Consider the following 19,071-nt stretch of genomic DNA (forward strand, 5'->3'; position numbering starts at 1 on the left):
CATGGACTCGCTCATTGCTGCAGCTAGAGAAGAAGGTGCTGCTGAATTGGGCGAATATGACGTTGGTGGTGCTTGTGATGACAGTGATGGCGATTGTGCTCCTCCGCTTGATGATCTCTTTGGCAGCAGCGACCACAAGCCCGCGCACATGCACGCCAACAACGTTGCCTACACAGCGTGCATGTGTGTGTGTGTGTTATCAGGATAGGATCAGGACATACCATGCCATGACTCCGCAGTCACCATCAGTGTTTGCCAACCAGAGACGAAATCATTCAAGATGAAGTAAAGCGATAACACACACACACACAAAACACATGTATGTATGCACTGACCTTTCGTGTTTGCCAGCACCAGGAGTGAGGCCAGATGAATATCTCACACAGCAGCTGCAGCAACAGCAGCGAGAACACACGTGGCCTGTCATACATGCAGTAAAGCACGCACGTGAAGGATAGCGCAATGTAACAATTGTTGCTGAGCTATTGCACGACAGACACGCGCGCATTCGCCGACCCACAGAGAGAGAGAGAGAGCGAGAGAGAGCTACGAATGTACAAGTGCTCACATGCACTCACATGCATACACACACAGATACAAGTATACAAGTGCTCACATGCACTCACATGCATACACATTGATATGATCTAACTCGACTCACCTTGCGCACAGTGTGTTGGTTGAGCTGGTGATGACAACAGCAAAGGCAAATGCAAGCAAGTAGAAAACAATCTTGACCATCACGTCGAAAGCAAACCCAGTTGATTCCTGGCACACATGCGCATGAGTATGTGTTTGTGTGAATGTAACACCGTGTGAGGTGGCTGCGAACAACAGCTAACGAGTAGGTATTGTTCACACACGTCAAATCATAAGAGCACACGCACACACGCACACACATATGAACGGCACGCACGCAAGCACACACACACACACACACACACACACACACACACACACACACACACACACACGCATGCATGGACGGCACGTCTGTGCAACAGTAAGTCACGTGTGCCCACCTCCAATTCACGAATGGACTGCAATACGTGCATCACATCGCCAAGAAACGCGACAACAACGCCGTGGTGTCGCTCCATCTCCCGGCTCACGCCAGCAAGCGCCGCCTGCGTCTACTCGGTGTTGGTGAAGGACATGCAACCGTGCACACCATGAAGTGGGCGAATGAGTGAGGGAAGGAGAGGGTGTGTGCATGTGTATGCGTGAGTGAGTGAATGCGTGTGTGTGAAGAGGTAGAAGATGAGCGAGTCAAGCGCCATGTATTCACAGGAGCAACAGGCCAAGACCAGCGTCTCATCCATACGTTGATCAAACGCAGGCATGGGCACACGCCCGCCGTTGACACACCACGTAGCTTGCGTTGAGCAATGCGTCCTGGTTGTCCAGCGCGTGCTGCTGATGTGCAAGCAGCTGCGCTTGATTCGAGAGCGCCTGTGTCAGGCGAACCTTCATCTCATCTGCAGACTGCGCGAGTGCGTCCGATATTGCGTGCTGCTGGTCCAGTAAGTCCTCCTGCCGCGTGTGAATGTCGCCAAGCAGCGCCCCCATGCTCGTTGACAGCTGTTCATGACCTGATGCAATGACACGTATACACAAATGGAAAGTGCAGGTGCGTGGTTGCGTGAATGTGTCAGCGCATGAGCATGTGTATGCGTGAGTGTGACTACGTGCGTGGTTGTGTGTATGTGTATGTGTGTGTATGTGTGTGTCAAGTGTTGCATGATAACCTCGCGTGCAAATGTATTTGTGTGGGCATGTACGTGTGCATGCGAGGCACATAAAGCAGAAGGATGTGGAGGAACAAATGACTCTTACGTGTTTGCAGACTTCCAAGAGTATGAATGGCGCGGTGGCTGTTCTCGGACAGGTCGAACAATGTGCGTTTGTGCAGCACATGCCACAACACCTGTTGTGCTTCGTGACAATGCGCTGCCACCGAAGCCTGAGGAGAGAGCAGAGTTGCGGGAAACGTGTGTGCAAGTGTATGATTGGTGAACTTGTGACGCAACGAGCTTGCATGCGTGACAAACGCAGCAAACAACACACACACACACACAAGTACGCACGTACACACACGTACACGAAACACATGCTTGCTTACACGCCGACATGAACGCATGCTACACCAACCTTCAAAGTAATCAGGCCGCTCAGCTCTGCGCTGTCAAGGTCGCGCGTGCATTCCGCGTTGGTCATGTCCTCATCGCAGTGGAGACGCGGGCGAGAGAGTGCCTGAAGCTGGCAGTCATACAGCAAAATGGCATACTAGCGGTGGTGGTGGTCGACAGGGGAGGGCGACGAGCATCGCCGTAATGTGAGAAACGTGAATGAGGACAGCTTAAGGCTACGCGCGCGTGTACGTGTGTTTGTATACGCGCTGTTACATGCGCTGTTACATCACACGCACATACATACACACAGGAACGCACACATGAAAACATACGCATGCACACATACACACGAACACATGCACCTGCACTATCTTTGAATGCTAACTTACTCTGGTTGTTTCATCGTCAGACAGCCGCCGGCATTCCCTGTGAATAAGACAAGACAAGACAGATGCACATGTGCAGACGCAAGCATGTGTGCATACGAGCATGAGAATGTACGCATGCTCGCAAGAGAAAAGGAGGGCGCACTTGCGAACGTCATGACACTCGCACAACAGCGATGGCTGTAGTCAGCGTGAAGGAGGACACACTTTGCTTTCAGGGAGAGCGCAATCTCAGTCTTGCAGCGGTCGGCAACCGGAAGATCGGCCAACGCCTGTGCACGGCATGAAAGAGAGCACGTTTGTGAGTATGTGCGTGCATGGTGTGTGTATGTGCGTCTGCGTCTATGTGTGTGTCTATGTGTGTGTGTGCGTCTATGTGTGTGTATGTATGTGTATGTGTGTGCCTGCCTGTTCGTGTGCGTGCGTGTGTCTGTGTGTGTATGTGCGTGTGTCTTGGTGGGTGTTTGAGGCACTTATCTGTGCCCGCGTATGAACACTTGTCTGCGCATGTGTGGGAGCCCATCGCAAAGATGTACCGTGACATGCTTCCACTCCCATGTGGTGGTGGCGTGGGGCCCATGGGCGGCGGTGAGTGGCGCATAGTCGCTTGCGATGACATGGCGGTGGCTGTCAACAAGGCTCTCATCGTTGACGGTGTTGGCTGTCGCGCTGGAGAGCAGCGCAAGCGCCGTCAACACAGCAATCACACACATAACATACATGGGGTGAGCAGCAGAAGTTGTGTGCATGAAACCTGCGTGGCTTGAATACAAGTGATGAGGACAACGGGCTGTGTCGTCGTGGCTGCTTCGCGAGCTAGCGAGTTGCTCAATGAACAAGGAACATGGGAGAACAAGGGTCAATGGTCTCTGGGTCTGTGTGGGCCTATTGCTCTCGAGGGCAGGATGACGTGCCAACAACAAGCGTCAATGAGCGAACATACTCCAGCGTGAGATGATGGGAAGCGACTCAAGGCAAGAAGGTCGGAAGGGGGTCCTTTGGGTGCTGTGTGTGTGAGCGTGTGAACAGGAGGCTGAAGAGCTGGCGCGTTTGGCGCAGTGGGCATCTGGTTCCGCAGTGACTGCGAACCACAATGTTGCATGTCCGGATTTTGAGAGTGACCGCTGTCAACGCCAGCGCTGGCACGTTGGACTGTCATAGCAGGTGTGAGCGTTTATTTCGCCACGGAGGCGGCGTGAGAGGGAGCACAAGAGCACAGCAACACCAAGAGCAGTCACAGATCGAGCAAGAACCGCGCAACAAGTGCAACATTGGAAGAGGCAGGCCAAGAGGATGGATGTAACCGGCCAACAGACAAGCAAGCAAGGAAGCAACAAAACACATGCCAGGACGCAAGCACAAAGAAAAGGGGGGAGGCGGAGCGGGATCTGCGTGCACGCTGGTTGTTGGCCAACTCACATCCCCCGCGCACCACCACCAACAGTTTCCACGGCTGATGCGTGATCATATCAACTCACACACAACCAGCAAATGCGTTGTGAACGTTGACGAGGCAGCTCAGTCGCGCGTGTAGTGCATGACGGTGCCATCTTCGCGCCCAATGAAGGCCTCCTTGGCCATGCCAACAAACAGGCCGCAGTCAACAACGCCGGGGATCATGCACAGCGTCTGCGGAGGGCGGGGGTGAGTATCATTGATTGATCAGTTGATTGGTTGGTTGATTGATCAGTTGATTGGTTGGTTGGTTGGGAGGATGGATGGATGGTTGTTTGGGAGGATGGTTGGTTGATTTGAGCAGGGTGGGTTACGTGGATTGCGATGACCAAACAGTGCAAGACAAGGGGAGGTGTGTGAGACGTGGTGAAGGCAATGCGGCTGGAACAAGTGGCCGCCAGCGCCCAAAGCACAGGCCGTGCCAACACACACACACACACACACACACACACACACACACACACACACACACACACACACACACACACACACACACACACACACACACACACACACACACACACACACACACACACACACACACACACACGCACGCAAACGCACATGCACATGCAACCATACGTATAAACGTCCCCATAAATGTGCATCTAAACGTGCGCATGCACACAGTCGCACACACACGAACATTGATGCACACATACGGTGTCGTAGAGTTCACCTCCTTCACCTTTTCAAGGGCAGCTGGGGCAAGCGAGTCCCCTTGCAGTGCGCCAAAGTGGGCGTCAATGATGAAGTTGCCGTTGTCTGGTGTTGACCACGATCAGAACGAAATGTTGACGTGACTGAGGGAAACACAATGCCTTCTGTGGGTGCAAACTGCAGGGGACAACCTTGGTGTGGAGCACGCACACTCGCACAAACTAGGAAGGCATACAGCACACACAACTCAAACACAAAAGAGCACGAGTTCATGAGTACAGCCCTGTGTGTGTGTGTGTGTGTGTGTGTGTGTGTGTGTGTGTGTGTGTGTGTGTGTGTGTGTGTGTGTGTGTGTGTATGTGCACCTGTGACGCAGGGCCCGGCCTTGCTTGTCGCCATGCGCAGTTTGGCGGTTGCTCCCATCCCTTCCAGCTGCAGCACCAAGGTGTCAACACACGCATGTTATGTGGCAAGCGCATCGCATCACTTGTGAATGGACACGCAATGAAATATACGTGCTTGCCATTTGTACGTAATTTGCATGGCTATGTGCGACGCGTATGTACGCGTATGTGTATGTGTGTGTGTGTGTGTGTGTGTGTGTGCGTGTACGTATGTACATGTCGCTCTGTGCTGTGTATGAATGCGCAGCCCTCCAGAGCTTACAGGCATTTACACCTGCTTCTGGATTGGAACGTAGGCCATGGGAATGACTTCAATGGGCACGCCACGTGTCCACTTGGTGCCTGCAATCAACATACACACACACAAAAAAACATACACATTACGCCGCCCACCGACAGGAAGCAACAAACGCTGGAGGTGAATTGTGGGCAACAGACACATGTGCATTGACATGGTAAAGCGGTGACGCATTGATGCATTGATGCATTGACGCGAACGAGAGCACACACACACACACACACACACACACACACACACACACACACACTCACACACACTCACACACACTCACACGCACCGAGTGCATCAGATTCCTTGGAACCGTCGGCGATGAGGACAAATGTATCGCTGTTGTATGCCACAATCTTCTCCTGCACCAGACAGCCGCCGCCACCCTGTCGCGCAAGCAGATGTGTGCGTGCGTGTGTGTGTGTGTGTGTGTGTTTGGTCAGAGGTACGGTGAGAATAACACGGAGTCACTCGTTGCAAAGTCCTGTATCATTTGTCTCTATCACTTCTCTCTCGCCCATCCTTTCCAACGGCTTTGACCGTATCGCCTCTCCTGCGATCATCGACAATGTGCTGTGACATGTGATGCGCTGTGAAGTGCAGTGCTGTGTTGTGTGATCGATATCAGACCTTGATGCAGGCGAGATCCGGGGTCATTTCGTCGGCGCCATCGATGGCGACGTCAATCTGCAGCGTGTCCACATCGAGCAGCAGTCAGCAACCATGCCCCTCGACGAACACGTGTACTTGGACCAGTCTTGGTCACACACGCACACAAACACACACACACAACATACACACATACACACATACACACATACACAACACACACACACACAACACATACTGATGCAAATACAGCTACAGGGAGAGCGAGATGCACGTGCACATGATCGCACACGTACAATCGCACAAACACGAACACGAACACGAACACACCTTTGGAGTAGCGGAGAGATCGGAGAGGGGCAAGTTGTGCTGGCGGATCAATTGGATGGCTTGAAACGATGTGGGGACGCACTGTACAGTCAGGTTCTCCTCGCGCACGCGCTCTGCCAGCCGATCCACAGCAAAGACAATGGTTGATCCGCTTCCAATGCCAATCACTTGTTTGTCCTAGTGGGGTGCGCATGAGATGGGGTGTGCGTGAAAGGGGGGGGGTTGTTTGTGGTTGTGCGTTGGCGCATTTGTGTGCGTGTGTGCGTGTGTGCGTGTGTGTGTTTGTGTATGAGTGTGTGTGTGTGTGTGTGCGTGCGTTTGCGGGTGTGCGTTTGCATACGTGTGTGTTGGTGAACATTCTCACGCCTGCCATCCAGTGACAGGCATCTGGATGGCGAATCGCGGTTGTTTGAACCACAGGTACACGCACGCCCATGTACTCACCTTGACGTGGCGATCGACAGCAGCATATGCAGCGCGTAGCTTGCCGGCATCCTTGGCGCTCTTGCCAGCCAAGGCTTTTGTGTGTGTGTGTGTGTGTGTGTGTGTGTGTTTTCACCTTCACGTTATGTTGCGGTTTGAGATGCATGAGCGTTGCGTTGGCTTTTGCCTGTGCACTTGAAAGCTCTCCTCCTTCCTCCAAACACACACACACATACACACACACATACATACATACACGTACCTGCAGCAGCGACAGCCACCTGCACTGGTTGAACGGGCATCGTTTCGCTTGCTTCCTCACTCGCTCGCTTGCTTCCTTGCTTGCTTGTTTGCTTGCTCTTTCGGCTGTCCTCTCTTTCCTTTCTCTTCAGTGCACGCGCCGGGAAATTCAAAAGTGCGGTTGGCTTTTTGCTTGCACACCCTTGCACTACAAGCCCGCTTGCCCGCATATTTTAAGTTTTGTAATGACCGTTACACCTCCCCGCACGCAAGCAAGCCGCCTCACACACAACAGAGCAGAAAACCAGGACGCACCGCTACACCACACACGCTACGCTGCAGCACGGGGGCTTGTGTTGCTGTGTTGCCAGTGCTGTGCATTCGTTCATCAGCAGCTAGTGAGCAAGTGGTGAGCAGAAGCAAGTCAGCCGTGGCCCGTGTGCCTTGATTTCTGTTGAAGACTCACAGAGCCAGACACCCCAAGCTAAGCACGCATCAGACCCATCGCCAAGTTCCTATACCTGAAGATCCCCTTCGTCTGCCCCTCGTCCAAAACCATTGTGTGCGCATGCGTGCGTGCACAATCAAACTCGCAAAGCCACCGCACAAGCTTCAACAGGGCTGCAAAGAGGTCAGCCATGGACACAAGAGAGGGCAGAGGGGGGTGACACATTCTGCCCTGTTCCCATGCTGTTCTGGTGTTGCTCTGTTGCTGCCGTGTCGATTGCGTGCTCGCACGACACCACCACCCTCAATGCATGTGGTTTGAATCGTGTGCATTCACATGCACACACGCACGCACACACGCACGCACGCACACACGCACGCACATGCACCCACATGCACACGCACCCGCACACGCACACATGTATTTCTCGTCATTGCTTCCCTCACCTATCATGCAACCTCCTTCCATCGAACAACTCATCCCTCACATCCTTTCGCCCTCATCGTTCTCGTCTTGAACAACAACAACACAGGCACTCCACCACAACCACAGTCCACAGCACAAAGCACACTTGCCAGCTGCACAGGCAGCATGCTTCAGCCAAGTGTACTGGCGCTTGTCGTGCTCATGCTTGGCATGGCAGCTGCCATCATTCCAGGAGCGCACGCCAAGCGAGAGCTGCTGCTGCATGAGCGCTTCGACATGGAGACGCGCTTCAGCATCACGCCGCCAACCGTGTTCATGAGCATCAAGTTCTTCCCAGATGACAGCGGCAGGTTCCTGGTCCTCGACAAACGGGGCACCGTCTACATCGGCCACGAAGACGACAGACCGCTACAGCTTGAACCATACCTCAATCTTGACAACGTGGACTTTGGGGACGAGCGTGGGTCGCTGGACATTGAGATTGATCCAGCGTTCTCCACCCTTAGCAAGCAGTTTGTCTACGTCTACTACAGCCCCATCGACCCGGAGCAGTTTCGCGTGTCTCGGTTCGTCCACGTGGAAGGGCCTGGCCACCTCAGCAGCAAGGCCGACCCACACTCAGAGACGGTCATCTGGCGCGACGCGCTGGGGTACCCTGGCAAGTTCCACTACGGTGGTGCGCTGCTCTTTGGCCCAGACCAGCAATACCTCTACCTCACCTCTGGCGACAAGACCAAAGCAGATTGGGCACAGGACATCTGGAGGACCACGGGCTGCGTGTTTCGGTTCGACCGCGACGGAAACCCACACCCAAACAACTTTGGCCTCACCTTTGATGGCAAGGGGGGCGTGGAGGACACCATGTTTGCCTACGGCCTGCGAAACGGCTTTCGTGCCACCTGGGACATTCCCGATCCCGTGGCAGCCGCTCCACCTCCCGCATCACCGACCAACCCCAACGCCAACGCCACCACCACCGCCGCCGCCGCCGCCGCGACCACTGCAGGAAGCAGCAGCAACAGCAACAACAACAACACCACCAACACCAACAACAGTAGCGACAACAACAACAACAGTAGCGACAGCAAAAGTGCAAGTGATAACACTGGCAGCCAACAGCTGCCATATGCACCAAGGTTGCTCGTGGGTGAGGTTGGTGGCAACAATCAACCCCTGTCATGGGAGGACATCCATGTGGTGGAGAATGGGGCGAACATGGGCTGGCCACTGTGCGAAGGAGCGTGCGACAACCCCGATTTCAGCATGTCGTGCACGTGTCGCAAGCACGCAAACCCGCTCTTCTCGTACCCGCACGCTGGCACCAACGCGGCCGTCGTGCTTGGGCCCGTCTACCGTGGTGATGAGTTTCCGCAGCAGTTCCGCAACAACATCTTCTTTGCAGACTACGCGAGGGAGGAGATGTGGCGACTGCAGCTCAACCCAAGCACGGGTGCCGTGGAGGAGGTGGCGCTGTTTGCAAAGGACGTCGGGGAGATCACCCACATCACACAGGGGCCGGACGACATGCTCTGGCTCACCACGAGTCGTGGCCAGATCAAGCGCCTCACATACGACGAGGGCCACTTGCGGCCCGAGATTGTTACTGCGCAGGCGAGCGTTGTCACGGGCATGGCGCCCATGCAAGTTGACTTTACCGCGTACGCCGTGCACCAGCAGGCAAACATGACGCTGTCGTACCGGTGGTCGTTCAACGACGGCACGGCCGATGAGTTTGCTGCAAACGTCACCCACCTGTTCCGCCGCGAGGGGGAGTTCCACGTGCAGCTGCGCGTCACGGACAGCGAGTACCGCACGACCGCCCTGGCCAAGGCCATCACCATCGCCGTTGGCCAAGCGCCCACTGCACGCATCGTCTCCCCCGTCAACGGCTCCACGTTTGTGGCGCTAGACATCATCAGGGTCGTTGGCGTGGGCACCGACGACAATGCACTCACGGAGGACAACTTCTCGTGGAACGTCAGGTTCTTGCACGATGACCACTTCCACCCCGTCGAGTCTGGTATCAAGGGCCGCGCGTTCTCCTTCCAGGTCGCAGACACGGGCCACACGTACGAGGGGCGCACGGGCCTGGAGCTCGAGCTCACTGTCACAGACAACGCCGGCCTGTCCAGCACCACCAGCGTGGCCATCTTCCCAAAGAAGGTGGATGTCATGTTTGACACCAGCCCCGAGGGTGCTGCGCTGTACGTGGACGGCCTGCCACGTGTCACGCCCTTTGTCCTGGACACGCTTGTGGGCTTCCAGCACCCCGTTCGCGCGCCCGACATGTCTTGCGTGGAGGACACGATGAACAAGTTTGATACGTGGGACCACACCCCGGTGCGCGACTGGCTGCTGGTGGTGGGCGAGGATGAGGCTGGGCACAGCTTCCAGGCGCACTTCGAGCCCGCACCCTGCGAGGGCTCCACGGGCATTCCCGTGCGAGATGGCCTCGTTATGCACCTCGCCTCTGATGCCGGCGTGTACACACAGCCAGACACGGCCCGGCTGCGCCTGTGGACGGACCAGGTTGGTGACAACAACCTGAACCGCATCCAGGGCACGCCCGTGCTTGTGCGCGATGGCGGGCCCAACGACTCCCCGTACGTGCTGTTTGACGGCGACGGCGACGCCTTGTACCGGGATGGGTTTGTTGGCCTGCCGCTCAACACGCGCGACCGCACGCTTGTGACGGTGGTGCGCTACGAGTCTCCGGGTTACGGTGGCGTGGTGTATGGCTCGCCGGACTGCAACGGCGCTTTTGGCGCGGGCGTGTCGCCGCACACCCCTGGGCGCCTGTCCATGCGCGGCTACTGCGGCCGGGCCACCATTGATGCCAACCGCGTGGCGCAAGACGAGGGCTGGCTCATCCACACCGTTGTCCTGGACAGCAACCACGTGTGGATGTATGCCAACGGCGAGGCGGTGACGAACAAGGCAATGGTGATGCGCACGCGCGGAAGCGAGGACGACAGCCGCTTTGTGGTTGGCGCGGACATTGACCTGAGTAGCCACGTGCGCATGGGCGTGGCGCATGTGCTGCTGTACGACCGCGCCCTCACGGAAGCCGAACTGCAAGACGTGCACGCGTACCTGGTGAAAGAATACCTGTCGGGGCTGGACGACCTTGTTCGCCTGTCTGTGCCCATCCCGCAGCACGGCAAGCGCTACATTGTCGGCTACGTGCAGCTCGACTGGGTGGTGACGGTGGCGGAGGACAGTCCCAGCGCCCCAAATCCAGACGAGCTGGTGGTGGTCATCTCCCTCAACGGCGGCGCTGCTGTCGTCAGCAGCTTCTTGCAGAGCTCCCTTCCACTCTTCTACCTGCCGGTTGGCGCGCACACGATTGACATTGCGGTTGCGCCTGCATCTGCAGCGACCCCTGCATACTTTTTTCCTTCGGCCGAAGCCACTGCTGTTGGCACGGCACGCGCCGCAGACGTGTCATCTGCAGCAGGAGGAGCAGGGGCAGCTGGCTTGTCATCGTCATCAGCATCATCAGCGGATGCTGTGGGTGCCGACCTGGGCACGGTGGACGGCATCCCTCTGCCGTCGCTGCACATTGAGTTTGATGTTGCACTTGGGCCGTACGTGGCAGACGACACGTTTGTAGTTGAGCGGCGGGCAAGCGCGCTACTGCGCGTTCTTGACAACGACATTGCGCTGTACGGCCAGCCTCCGCTTGACGTGAGCAGCATCAGCATTGTGGACAGCCCAAACCTGGGCACCCTGCAGTTGACGGAGAGCGGTGAGCTTGTTTACAACAACCTGCGTGGCAGTGATGGCGACGTGGACACGTTTTCGTACACGGTGCGGGATGAAGCGAGCCGGCGGTCAAACCAGGCTGCAGTCACATTGATGTTGTCGGGGGATGCACCACCCACCATGTCCACATCATGGTCAAGCACCTCCACATCCTCCACCACATCCTCCACCACAACAACTACAACTACAACTACAACTACAACTACAACTACAACTACAACTACAACTACAACCACGACCACAACTACAACTACAACCATGACCACAACTACAACTACAACCACGACCACAACTACAACTACAACTACAACTACAACTACAACTACAACCATCACGACGACGGCGACGACCACAACCACAATCAGAGCGCCCAAGACCTCTCTGCAGTCAATGATTGCCCAGCTGCTTGCCAGTGTGTCGCCACGCAACGTTGGCGGATGCGTGCTGGTGATGCAGGCCACCCCCTCCAGCGTGATTGCAGCGCCGGACAAGACCGTGTACGGCTGGCTCGACGCATCTGCGGGCGGATACGTGGCCACGGCGCGAACACCAGACGTTCGCTTCGAACACGACGCCAGCGTCCCACACCTGTCGTTCTCCGGGTCTGGCGGGCTGCAGGTTGCTGGGCCGTTGCGGGGCCTCCCGCTTGATAACAGACCGCGCACGCTGATGGCCGTGGTGCGATACTGGTCACCAGCAAAAGGCGCTGTTGTGTACGGCAAGCGCAAGTGCGGGGCGACGTTTGGGCTTGGCGCGGCAGCGGCCGTGGCCCGAGCAGGGCGGTGGCAGACTAGCACGCTGAGGACGGTGGGGGCGCTGGTGCCGTCCGTGCGTACGCGGTGCAACGACATGGTGTCGGGAGCGGCGTTTGGCATGGGCGAGTGGGTGGTGCAGTCGGCGATGGTGGTTGGGCCGACGGTGTTCCAGACGCTTGGGCACGACGTTGTCGGTGTCGGACTGAACACGTTGAAGACGGGCGATGGGTCGCTGTTCATTGGGCAGGATAGCGTGAGTCAGCAACACCCGGTGGTGGACATTGCGGCGGTGGTGCTGTTTGACCGGGCGCTGAACGTGGACGAGTATTCGTTTATGGTGGAGTACCTGCGGTGGAAGTATCTCAATCAGGAGCCAGACGCAGACAAGGTGCTGTCATATCTGACATGAGAGTGGCCATAATGATGTGCGAAAGTGAGAGAAATACGCGTGTGTGTGTGTGTGTGTGCGTGTGTGAGAGGAGTAGAGGAAGATTGAAAGGATGAGAGGCAGTGAGGGGAGGGGAAGAAGCAGGGTGAAGGAGGGTGGGGTTTGCGCCTGCATTCTGCATGTTGGCAATAGCGTGCGCGCGAGCGTGCGCGCGAGCGTGCGCGTGGAGCCAGACAGATACTCAGATAGGCAAGAGTGGTGGTGGTGCTGTGCATCCGTTTTGGTAGTTAGCTCTGCATGCACAACACGGCTCAAGGGTTCAATAAGCTATGAATGAGGGGGAGGGGAGGAGGGAAAGGGAGCATCGTGTCTGCTTTATTGATGTTATGTTATGTTACGGTAGAATTCATGATGCTTGCGCCTCTCGCTCTCTCTCTCTCTCTTGTGTGTCAATAAGTACGACTCCCAGTTACGGGGTTACGGATAGGTTTTGTATGTATTGTGTAGGCAAACTGCACAGGTGCTCGGGTGTATTGCACTGAAACAAGCTTGCAAACACCACACCAATCAATATACGAAGCTGAGGAGCTGTCCAACGAAGACAATACAAGAAAAGAAGAAAGAACTACACACATGGTGGGGGGGGGGAGGAGGGAGTTCGTGTGGTGGCTGATGGTCGTGATCAATGACACCGACGTGCAGCCATATGATGGCGCGGAATCGCACGAGGCCACCATCGCTCACACCAAACATTACAGACATCTCTTCTCGTCAACGTCAATGTGCACACGCAGATACCAAGCGTATGCACACAGAAAAAGGACGCACACACACACACACGCAGACAGACAGACAGACAGACAGACAGACACACACACACACACACACACACACACACACAAAGGCGTATCGGGGAGATCTAGTCTGCGTTCTTCCTGCGTCGGGCACGCTTGCGTTTACGCTTTTTCTTCTTCTGCTCTTCTCCGTCGCCACCACCATCACCGCCAGTGCTGGTGCCAGACCTGTGCTGCTGCTGTTGTGCAATAGCCTCGACGCGTGCAGCATCCTCCTCGAGCAGATATGGCTTGAACTTCTTCGCTTCCTGCTCTCCACCTGCAAAGAAAGCGTCGTCTTCGTCGTCGTCGTCGTCGTCGTCGCCGTCACTGCCACCATCGCTGCTGCCACCATACACCACGTGACTCACCGTGTCCGTGCGTTTGTTGCCGTGTGCCCGACCACCATGACCACCACCATCGCCACCACCATCACCACCATCGCCACCATCATTGCCATCACCACCACCAGCACTGCCAGCGCCACCGTTACCACCGTGTGCAGCGGCAGCGGTCCGCTTACCACCAGCACCCCTGTGGCCGCCCTGCTTCTTCTTGGCAGCTGTGGAGTTTCTGTTGCCACCACGTGCCTTGGCGCGCGCGTATGTCGGGTACACCTCCTCCTCTGGCTCGTCTTCCCCGGCCGCCAGCGACTCGTCGCGAACAACACGTGCCCGTCTTGCGTCACCGCTACCACGCTCTTCCGCATCTTCCTCATCGCTGTCATCGCTATCATCTTCACTGCTGCCACTGCTGCCGCCGCTGCCACTGCTGGTGTCTTCTTCATCTTCGTTGCTGCTTGTGTCAGCTTCTTCTTTCTCGTCTTCATCATTACCGTCTTCATTCCCATCCTGTTTGCCCTTGCGTTGTGTTTGCTTGTTCTTGGCGCGCTGCTGCTGCTGCTGCTGCTGCTGTTGCTGCTGCTGCTGCTCGTCGTTGTCTGCACCCTCATCGCCAGCACCACTACCCGTGTTCCGGTGCATTCGGGCTTCGTATGCCTGCAACCGGCGCGCTGCCTTGAGTCGCTGCTTCATGCGCTCCACGGGATCGTCGCTCGGCAGCGGCTCCCCGCCCAGCGCCGCAAGCAGCTCGTCTTCGCACACGTGTTTGTGTGATGTGTGTGTGTGTGTGGGGGGGGGGTGTGGTGGTGGTGGTGGGGGTGGGGTTGAGGGGTTGGACACAGGTGTGAGGAAGAGGTGTGTTGTGTGGTGTGCGTGTGAGTGTGTATGTGGATGCGTTGTGTGTGTATGTGGATGCATTGTGTGTTGTGCGGTATGTGTGGTGCGCGTGTGAGTGTGTATGTGGATGCGTTGTGTGTGTGTGTGTGTGCGCGCGTTTGTTGCGGTGAACAACATCGTGTGGTGAGCGGGAGAGAGTGTGTGTCACCTCGGCGCTTGACGCTCGCGGGAGGCATGCTGGCGGCTTCCTTGATAACAGAGATGTACTTCTCATCGGCAGGGAAGAACTGCAATCACAGCAGCGTCGATGTGAACAAGGAAAGTCAGTGGTGGTGGTGGTGGTGGTGGTGATGGTGGTGTCTGGCACATGGGTCTTTCGCATGCACCTCAGCATCTTCAAGTGCGCCCACGAACGTTCACATGCACAAGCCAACACACACATACATATACACACATACACGCAGGCTTGCATGCACTGACCGCGACATATTTGAGCTTTGTTTCGATGAGTTGTTTTTCGCTGAGCTGCTCCTCTGTGAGGGCTCCTTCTGTGGCCTGCTTCTGCAGCCGTTTCAGCAGACGCTCCAGCTTTCGTCGCTCTGCACATACACGCACCACCACATGTCGTGCATGGCAGCAGCCGTGTGTTATATTTCGGGTTGAACAGAAAGAGAGAGAGAGAGAGAGAGAGAGAGAGAGAGAGAGAGAGAGAGAGAGAGAGAGAGAGAGAGAGAGAGAGAGAGAGAGAGAGAGAGAGAGAGAGAGAGAGAGAGAGTGAGAGAGTGTGTGAGTGAGAGAGTGTGTGAGTGAGAGAGTGTGTGCGAGTGAGTGTGTGAGTGAGTGAGTGAGTGAGTGTGTGAGTGAGTGTGTCAAAGAGTAAGAGAGTGGGAGAGTGAGTGAGAGATGCACACTGTTGCGCCGGCAGCCGTGCGCATTTTCTTGCCATCAAGCAAACCAGTGGAGAACAAGGGCGCTGACTGACCGATGAACTTGATCTTCTTGTATTTAGTTGCGAATCGGCGCTCTCGCTCGATACGCTTGTGCTCCTCATTTTGGGCCTTGAGTCCTTCCAGCAGACGCTCTTGCTCAGCTCGAATGGTTTCCGGCAGCCCAGGCTGTGTGCGTGCGTGTGTGTGTGTGCGTGTGTGTGTGCGTGTGTGTGTGTGTGTGTGCGTGTGTGTGCGTGCATGCAGGTGTGTGAGGAAGTGAGAAATCGGTGCAAATACACACGCATATACACACATACACACATATACACGCACATACACACGCACACATTTGCGCGATCGTTTGTCGTGTGTGCTAGCTCTCAACACGTGCCGCCATATGCACCACCTCTTGCCTCGAAAACACTGAGACACGCACACACGCAGGCGCTCAGTACGGAACAGCAACAAGGATACGTACTCGAGAGAGAAGGCGGGTAATGTCGCGAATGCGTTGCTTGGTGCTTCGTGGCTTTCCCCTGCCCATCATCCTTCCACTGCCACCACCATGACCAGCACCACCACTGCCGTGAGCACCACCACCATGACCACCACGTTTCGCGCGTCCGCCTTGCATGCTTTCCTTTCTCCGCTCTGCAACGTGCTCTGCTTTTCTCTGGTCTCCTCCAGCAAAACTGAATTAAGTTTTAACGACAAATAGCTACATCTTTTGGTGAACTCGAACTCTCTTGCGACACGACACACGGAAACCACATGTCATGAGTCATCACCATGCCGTCATCTCGCGCACCAATCACGCGACTTTCAGCGAAATTCCTTCCCTCTTGTTTCTTCTTGTGTCTTGCGTGGCGGTCGCTCTGCTCTTGCTTCTGATTTCCCTCTCTCTTTGAATGAAGAACAACACGAACCTGTTTCTGTTCTCCACCCCCTTGTTCCTTCCCCCATACCTGCTGTTGTTGTTACAATTACGATCACGCTTCCCTTGTCTCCGTGCTTGCTTCAGCCTCAGCCTCAGCTGATTGTTTTGACAAACACCGGCCATGCCACAAGGACCGCGCTACCACCAGGTACGAACGGACAAGTGCGAGCGAGCGTGGTGGTGGTGGGAGGGGGGGGGGCGGTTCTGTGTGCACAATATTGGTGGCGGGGAACGTGTGTGAACAAAGGACCCTTGTCGTCCCTTGTCGTCGTTGTTTGCTGTTTGTTGTTGTCACCATCAAATCATACTACGGCGCATCTCCTTTCCTTCTCTGCCTTCATCATCTGATTTATCACACACACACACACACACACACACACACACACACTTACAAAACTGTTGTTAGGTCCCCTCGAGTGAGGCAGACGCATCACACGAGCGCACACAGGAAGTTCCACTCGTTGCAGACGACGAGCCCCTGCCCTCCTACGAAGCAGCAGCAGGCCAGACCACAAACACATCCTCCTCGGCGCCTACCGCCGTGTTTGTGTTGCCGTCATACGAAGAAGTGCAGGAGATGAAGCGCCAAGCGGTACGTTCGCACATGTGCACATGCATGTGTGCATTAGGGAGGGGAGAGCTCTGCTGCGGCTGCTATTTGTTGTGCTGTGCTGTGCTGCGGCTGCTACTTACATGCTTTCGCCTGTCAACATTTGTATGCTTCATCACACCACCTCATACTCGCTCGGGCTTTGCCACTTCCTTCCAAATCTTGGCAGAACGAGGAACGGAGCACCTCCACTGCGCCAGCACAGGCCGTGGTTGAAGCCGGTATGCGCCCGTTCGTGACTGTGTTTGCGCGTCTTGTGTGTGTCTGTGCGCGTGTCTGTCTGTGTCTGTCTGTGGTGTGTTTTTGTGCACATTGGCCCTTCCTTCCTTCCCCCCCCCAAATCCTCACATCCTCACATCCACCTTGCTCATTCCCACCCCCCTTCACGCCCTCCTCATTGCATACTTTTTTTTTTTTGGGTTGCAGACCACTACCTCGGCACAGACGCGTCCTTCATCCTCTCCTTCCTTGGTGCGTTGTTGGCGCGAAACTGACGTGTGTCTGCTGCTTCCCATGTCTTACTCGCTCGCTGGCTGAATCCACGTTTCCTTGCTTCGTTTCATCACACGTGCACCCTTTGTCTGACCTTGCTGCGCGCACTCTCTCACCAATTCCCTTCAAACTTCCTGCCCACTCGCACACCCCCACCACCCACCACCGAGCAGTTGCGTTCCTGTTGAACGGGATTGGCTTCTTGTGTGCGTTTCTCATGTCGAGCACAATTGCTGGGCGGTACGGTGCCACGTCCGGCTTTGGGCTTGCCCTCGTCAAGGTCTCGGTCATCTTCTACCACGTGTACGTTGCGTCTGTTGGCGGTGACACGGACGACGACAATGACTCCATGTTCCTGTTTGGCATCTACCGCCCACCCTCGACAGCGAGCCCCGCGCCAAACGCCACCGCCATCAGCAGCGACGGCAGCGTGACAGCCGTGTTCTACGATGACCCCGCATACAACGACGGCCACTCGCCGCGCGCACACATGTGGATCAGCTGCCTCTTCTTCTTCTTTGGTGCGTGTTGTTTGGTGTGTGTGTGTGTGTGTGCGTGTTGTTTGGTGTGTGTGTGTGTGTGTTCCCTGTGTTTGTGAGGTGCTTTGGTTGTATTGCCTCGCACACGCACGTACAACACACACCCACACACACACACACACACACAGACCACACACACACACACACGCACACAACCATAGCTGTAACACATCCTCATGTCCCCGCCCCATCCCACTCACTCACATCATATTGCAGGCGTGATGCTCTTTTTCCACGGCATCATCGGATATGTGCGCGCAAAGGCCGCCGTGCGCCGGGCCCGCGCCGCCCTCTAACCGCCGCCGCCTCCCCCCCCCCCCACCGCTGACTGCAATTGCAATTCACTCCATGGCGATACCATGGTGACGCAGCACCTCTTCCATCCTCGTGATCCTGTGTACAACAAGCAACAAACATCCAAACATGAACCATGCACCAAACAATCATGATGCGCAAAAACAACTTCCGTCCTCATGTCTGTGCCCGTCTTGTGGCCTGCTTTTTGTTTGTTTGTTTGTTTGTTTGTTTGTTTGTTTGTTTGTTTTTGTTGACTTGACGCATTATCAGCAACCTCAATGCACGTTACGTGATGGTCCTAACTGTCTTTGTGTGTGCTGTGCGTGATTTGATACGCGCGTGCCTTTCTTTGCTTGTCCTGCCTTTCCTTTGCCTTTTCTCTCTTCATTTTTCTTTTCTTTCTGCGTTGTGTTTCCTTGTTGTTGGTTTGGATAAACCCAGCACAACGAACCCACCAGCGACAGCGAGAGCCAAGTGCTGTGTTGTATCGTGTCGTGGGTGAAACGGAGCGAAGGGTCGAGCGATCGAGCAAGCAAGCAAGCAGGG

The 19,071-nt window shown here is 55.8% G+C and overlaps 5 protein-coding genes across 5 annotated transcripts in view; 2 read left to right on the forward strand and 3 right to left on the reverse strand.

Annotated features, from left to right (window-relative positions):
• Positions 1-3,332, reverse strand: part of PTSG_12323 (uncharacterized protein) — a 5,395-nt gene extending 2,063 nt beyond the window's left edge. The window contains exons 1-10 of the mRNA XM_004993284.1: positions 3,055-3,332; positions 2,726-2,790; positions 2,522-2,558; positions 2,152-2,286; positions 1,837-1,963; positions 1,369-1,592; positions 1,023-1,133; positions 662-768; positions 336-420; positions 1-168 (exon numbers count right to left, since the gene is read on the reverse strand). The exon at positions 1-168 is cut by the window's left edge and continues 289 nt beyond it. Coding sequence (XP_004993341.1) covers positions 1-168; positions 336-420; positions 662-768; positions 1,023-1,133; positions 1,369-1,592; positions 1,837-1,963; positions 2,152-2,286; positions 2,522-2,558; positions 2,726-2,790; positions 3,055-3,267 — 1,272 coding nt within the window. The 5' untranslated portion in view covers positions 3,268-3,332. The remainder of the gene's footprint in view (positions 169-335; positions 421-661; positions 769-1,022; positions 1,134-1,368; positions 1,593-1,836; positions 1,964-2,151; positions 2,287-2,521; positions 2,559-2,725; positions 2,791-3,054) is intronic.
• Positions 3,333-3,676: 344 nt separating this feature from the next.
• Positions 3,677-7,096, reverse strand: PTSG_05473 (ribose-5-phosphate isomerase). Its single transcript, XM_004993285.1, has 9 exons — positions 6,951-7,096; positions 6,710-6,783; positions 6,266-6,442; positions 5,957-6,013; positions 5,616-5,712; positions 5,312-5,379; positions 4,999-5,065; positions 4,662-4,738; positions 3,677-4,147 (listed from the first exon to the last, which is right to left on the reverse strand). The coding sequence occupies exons 1-9, from the start codon at positions 6,988-6,990 to the stop codon at positions 4,037-4,039; spliced, it is 768 nt and encodes a 255-aa protein (XP_004993342.1). The 5' UTR covers positions 6,991-7,096; the 3' UTR covers positions 3,677-4,036.
• A 129-nt stretch (positions 7,097-7,225) lies between these two features.
• PTSG_05474 (uncharacterized protein) lies at positions 7,226-12,731 on the forward strand (the record flags this gene model as incomplete). The annotated part of the gene is made up of 4 exons (XM_004993286.1): positions 7,226-7,559; positions 7,909-11,612; positions 11,708-11,953; positions 12,024-12,731. The coding sequence occupies exons 2-4, from the start codon at positions 7,968-7,970 to the stop codon at positions 12,729-12,731; spliced, it is 4,599 nt and encodes a 1,532-aa protein (XP_004993343.1). The 5' UTR covers positions 7,226-7,559; positions 7,909-7,967.
• An 836-nt stretch (positions 12,732-13,567) lies between these two features.
• PTSG_05475 (uncharacterized protein) lies at positions 13,568-16,338 on the reverse strand. The gene is made up of 5 exons (XM_004993287.1): positions 16,129-16,338; positions 15,704-15,836; positions 15,202-15,320; positions 14,930-15,008; positions 13,568-14,636 (listed from the first exon to the last, which is right to left on the reverse strand). Exons 1-5 carry the CDS (start codon positions 16,282-16,284, stop codon positions 13,630-13,632), a joined length of 1,494 nt encoding a protein of 497 aa, XP_004993344.1. The 5' UTR covers positions 16,285-16,338; the 3' UTR covers positions 13,568-13,629.
• Positions 16,339-16,451: 113 nt separating this feature from the next.
• On the forward strand, positions 16,452-18,976 carry PTSG_05476 (uncharacterized protein). The gene is made up of 6 exons (XM_004993288.1): positions 16,452-16,735; positions 16,994-17,179; positions 17,367-17,418; positions 17,624-17,668; positions 17,863-18,210; positions 18,445-18,976. Exons 1-6 carry the CDS (start codon positions 16,709-16,711, stop codon positions 18,522-18,524), a joined length of 738 nt encoding a protein of 245 aa, XP_004993345.1. The 5' UTR covers positions 16,452-16,708; the 3' UTR covers positions 18,525-18,976.
• The last annotated feature ends 95 nt before the right edge of the window (positions 18,977-19,071 follow it).

Source organism: Salpingoeca rosetta, assembly GCF_000188695.1.
Source record: "Salpingoeca rosetta unplaced genomic scaffold supercont1.13, whole genome shotgun sequence".
NCBI lineage: Eukaryota > Choanoflagellata > Craspedida > Salpingoecidae > Salpingoeca > Salpingoeca rosetta.

Excerpts from the sequence above, each read along its gene's own strand:
- PTSG_05473 (XM_004993285.1), bottom strand. The coding sequence starts at position 6,990 with ATGCCCGTTCAACCAGTGCAGGTGGCTGTCGCTGCTGCAG. Across the intron at positions 6,784-6,950 it reads GGTGGCTGTCGCTGCTGCAG|CCTTGGCTGGCAAGAGCGCC; the intron begins GTACGTGTATGT and ends CACACACAAAAG. Across the intron at positions 4,739-4,998 it reads GGCCGGGCCCTGCGTCACAG|ACAACGGCAACTTCATCATT; the intron begins GTGCACATACAC and ends GGTCAACACCAG.
- PTSG_05475 (XM_004993287.1), bottom strand. The coding sequence starts at position 16,284 with ATGCAAGGCGGACGCGCGAAACGTGGTGGTCATGGTGGTGGTGCTCAC. Across the intron at positions 15,321-15,703 it reads CAAGAAGATCAAGTTCATCG|AGCGACGAAAGCTGGAGCGT; the intron begins GTCAGTCAGCGC and ends GTGTATGTGCAG. Across the intron at positions 15,009-15,201 it reads CAAAGCTCAAATATGTCGCG|TTCTTCCCTGCCGATGAGAA; the intron begins GTCAGTGCATGC and ends CTGTGATTGCAG.
- PTSG_05476 (XM_004993288.1), top strand. The coding sequence starts at position 16,709 with ATGCCACAAGGACCGCGCTACCACCAG. Across the intron at positions 17,419-17,623 it reads ACAGGCCGTGGTTGAAGCCG|ACCACTACCTCGGCACAGAC; the intron begins GTATGCGCCCGT and ends TTTGGGTTGCAG. Across the intron at positions 17,669-17,862 it reads CTTCATCCTCTCCTTCCTTG|TTGCGTTCCTGTTGAACGGG; the intron begins GTGCGTTGTTGG and ends ACCACCGAGCAG.